The 3,863-nt window shown below is 33.3% G+C and overlaps 1 protein-coding gene across 1 annotated transcript; it reads left to right on the plus strand.

Annotated features, from left to right (window-relative positions):
* The first annotated feature begins 418 nt into the window (after nucleotides 1-418).
* On the plus strand, nucleotides 419-3,274 carry LOC109212730 (cytochrome P450 85A1). The gene is made up of 8 exons (XM_019376402.1): nucleotides 419-736; nucleotides 826-1,147; nucleotides 1,232-1,381; nucleotides 1,513-1,758; nucleotides 1,852-1,938; nucleotides 2,184-2,262; nucleotides 2,668-2,774; nucleotides 2,899-3,274. Exons 1-8 carry the CDS (start codon nucleotides 546-548, stop codon nucleotides 3,109-3,111), a joined length of 1,395 nt encoding a protein of 464 aa, XP_019231947.1. The 5' UTR covers nucleotides 419-545; the 3' UTR covers nucleotides 3,112-3,274.
* Nucleotides 3,275-3,863: the final 589 nt, after the last annotated feature.

The following is a 3,863-nucleotide window of genomic DNA, read 5'->3' on the forward strand; positions in this document are numbered from 1 at the left end:
AATTCATAATTTTAAAGATACAATGAGTTCAATAATAAGAACTTAAAGATTAAACTCATCAAATTAAAATATTGAATCCGTCTCTATGAGCAAGGGTGGAGCTGTCCCTTCAACTATGGATTCGGTCGAACTTGATAGCTTTGATTCAAACCCTATATTTGTCTTAAGAAACTCATTGAATATGCACAAATTATTAAGTTAGAACCTAGTAACCTTAAAGAACTTGAATTCTGAACCCATAAGCTTCAAATTCTAGCTTCACCTCTGTCTACGAAAAATCCATGAAAGGGTATACACTCCTTATAAAAAAGAGTTCCATTTTTAAATCCGAAAATTCTAATTAAGGACGATGAAAATAACCATTGTACCACAAGCTTTAGTGGTCCCTCAGTCCTTTTTAACTCCAAAACCCATCTCCTCCTCATCTACGACAGTCTATATAAACAGAGCACACGCTTGGCCAGCTATTATGACTTAAAATTCTCAGAACTAAAGGAAGTCCATACCATTTAGACTTTGTCTGTGAGGTGGTTGGAACTGCATCAATGGCCTTCTTCTTAGTTTTTCTTGCTTTCTTTTTTGGGCTGTGTATCTTCAGTACTGCTTTATTGAGATGGAATCAGGTCAAATATAACAACAAAAGCCTTCCTCCTGGTACTATGGGTTGGCCACTTTTTGGTGAGACTACAGAATTTCTTAAGCTAGGCCCAAGCTTCATGAAAAATCAAAGAGCCAGGTACAACTTTATTATAGCACTTAAACATGACTTCTTGATCAAATTTCATTATGATTTTAATTTACTTGAATTTGCAATTTTGGTACCAGATTTGGGAGTTTTTTCAAATCACATATACTTGGATGTCCAACAATAGTATCAATGGATTCAGAGTTAAATAGATACATATTGGTGAATGAGGCAAAAGGACTGGTCCCAGGATATCCACAGTCTATGTTAGATATATTAGGAAAATGCAATATTGCAGCTGTACATGGTTCTGCTCACAAATACATGAGGGGTGCATTGTTATCTCTAATTAGCCCTACTATGATCAGAGACCAACTTTTGCCTAAAATTGATGAGTTCATGAGATCCCACTTAACCAATTGGGATAACAAAGTCATTGACATTCAAGAAAAAACCAATAAGGTCAGTCTATGAAATAATACTATCTAATGAAAAATCTCTGTTTTTCCTCTGCTCTGATCTAACTTTTGCTATATTTTTCCTCAGATGGCATTTTTGTCATCATTAAAGCAAATTGCTGGGATTGAATCTACCTCTTTAGCTCAAGAATTCATGCCTGAATTCTTCAAGCTAGTTTTAGGGACTCTTTCACTTCCTATCAACCTTCCCAACACCAACTACGGTAGTGGATTGCAGGTAAATTTACTCGTTATAACAGTAAAGTCACATAACTATTTTTTTATTGCATTAAAGTAATTAAACTTTATCGCTAAAATTTGTGATTATGACAAGTTTAGGGGAATCTAAATTATAAAATGTTTTTTCAGGCAAGGAAAATTATTGTCAGCTTACTGAGGACACTAATAGAAGAGAGAAGAGCTTCAAAAGAAATCCAACACGATATGCTTGGTTACCTTATGAATGAAGAAGCAAATAGATACAAATTAACAGATGATGAAATGATTGATTTAATCATAACTATTTTGTACTCTGGATATGAAACTGTTTCCACTACTTCAATGATGGCTGTTAAATATCTTCATGATCATCCTAAAGTTCTTGAAGAACTAAGAGTAAGTCCCAAAACCAGAGATTTAATTAGCAGTTAATTTTCTACATTTGCTGTTTTATTTATTTATTTATTACCTTGATTTTTAATTCTACAGAAAGAACACTTGGCTATTAGAGAAAAGAAAAAACCGGAGGATCCTATTGATTACAACGATTACAAGGCAATGCGGTTCACACGAGCTGTAAGTGTCTTACGTTATTTTGAGTACTCGTGCAAAAGAATATTTACATGATCAGATCACTTAAAAATTGTCAGTAATAAGTGGAACAAGTTTGCACACAAATCACCAGGCAACCTTCTATAACAGATTAAATTGCACTATATTCCGATATTGTTACTGTATATAAAATAAATCCTTAGTTTAAATTTGACAGTTTGTCAACTGAATGTCAGCATATTTAATCTATACGTTTTTTGGTGGTGCAGGTAATTCTTGAGACCTCCAGATTAGCAACAATAGTAAATGGGGTTCTAAGGAAAACAACTCAAGATATGGAAATAAATGGTAAGAATTCTAAGTAAAATCTCATGCATATTATTATTATTTTTTGTGTGATTGATTTAATTATGGGCATCAGGTGCAAGGCCAAATATTCTTCTAATTTAGACTCATTAAAATCTTTAAAATAATAGAGGATGTATAATATATGATCATCTTTTTGTTATGGACCCTATAATACCAAAGTACCACATGGCACACCTACCATTCCAGCCTATACAGTTCCCCTCATGACCCATATGTCGTCTTAATGAGTAGTTCTAATCTGTAAACTTTTTCTGAAAAAGAAAATAGTATAATTCCCCCATTATTATTTCCTATCATCAGAAATATTCTAAAAATCATTACTTTAATATATTTTTCTCCCAAAAAGTTTGGTCTTTTTTTTAATGTTAATGTGTATTTTTTTAGGATACATTATTCCCAAAGGATGGAGAATATACGTATACACAAGGGAGTTGAATTATGATCCAAGGCTTTATCCTGATCCGTATGCATTCAATCCATGGAGATGGCTGGTTAGTATTAATTATTTGCGCGACGAAAAAAAAAAAAAGAAGAAAGAACTGTGTTTAAATTAATTAATTGTGTTTAAACTATTTTTTAATTGGAATTAACAAATATTTGTGTTGCTAATTGCAGGATAAGAGCCTGGAAAACCAAAATTCGTTCTTGGTATTTGGTGGAGGTACTAGACAATGTCCTGGGAAGGAACTTGGGGTAGCAGAAATTTCTACATTTCTTCATTACTTTGTTACAAAATACAGATGGGAAGAAGTAGGAGGAGATAAATTGATGAAATTTCCCAGAGTTGAAGCACCAAATGGTCTACGGATTAGAGTTTCAACTTACTAACTATCATTTCATGAATGTACAGAGGCCAAAAAAAAAATGCCCCCAAAAAATTTGTAGGCAGAAATCTGAGAGTAACAGGGATGTATATCTTATTGTTCCCGCTAACACGATGATGAATTAAACACATTTTTTTGCAGAGTAATTACTGCGCAATTACGACCAATTACTTCAAGACAATGTTCATATAGCCACATAAATATGCAAATAAATAAATAAAATGAAACTGAAAATCATTAAAAACCAATTTATAACGTAGAAAACTAGAAATAGTGTCCGCTCGCCACTTTTTGGCGTTGTAATTGAAAATTAGCCACTGTTATAGGGTTTCATTTGTCAAATTCGCAACTCAATGAAATAGACTAAAAAGTGGCTATATGTGAATTTTACCCATGTTTTACAGTCAGGAGAGCCCATAGATAATGGGCTGGACTGAACTTTTTCGTCGTTGCAAAATGTGGGCCGGTCCATTTTGATTCAAAGCCCATTAGCAACTGTTGTTTTCTTCCGTGTAATCGGCATCGGTGAGCTTCCAAATATAAGCAAACAAATTTTCACGTATGTATAATAATGTTTGATTATGCGTTCTTATTTTAATATTTTGCTCCCAAAAATTGCACACTGCAGCTAAAGTAGCTCTGGATGTTGCTTTTGGGACTTAAATCAGAATAATGAACTTCAAAAGCTCAATTTCAACGCACTTTTGCACCTTTCCTTAATCTCAACTCCTAGTTTAAAAAGCCTTAAACATTACG

This window comes from Nicotiana attenuata, unplaced genomic scaffold (assembly GCF_001879085.1).
Source record: "Nicotiana attenuata strain UT unplaced genomic scaffold, NIATTr2, whole genome shotgun sequence".
NCBI classification, from domain to species: Eukaryota; Viridiplantae; Streptophyta; class Magnoliopsida; order Solanales; family Solanaceae; genus Nicotiana; species Nicotiana attenuata.

Excerpts from the sequence above, each read along its gene's own strand:
- LOC109212730 (XM_019376402.1), top strand. The coding sequence starts at position 546 with ATGGCCTTCTTCTTAGTTTTTCTTGCTTTCTTTTTTGGGCTGTGTATC. Across the intron at positions 1,148-1,231 it reads TTCAAGAAAAAACCAATAAG|ATGGCATTTTTGTCATCATT; the intron begins GTCAGTCTATGA and ends ATTTTTCCTCAG. Across the intron at positions 1,759-1,851 it reads AAGTTCTTGAAGAACTAAGA|AAAGAACACTTGGCTATTAG; the intron begins GTAAGTCCCAAA and ends TTAATTCTACAG.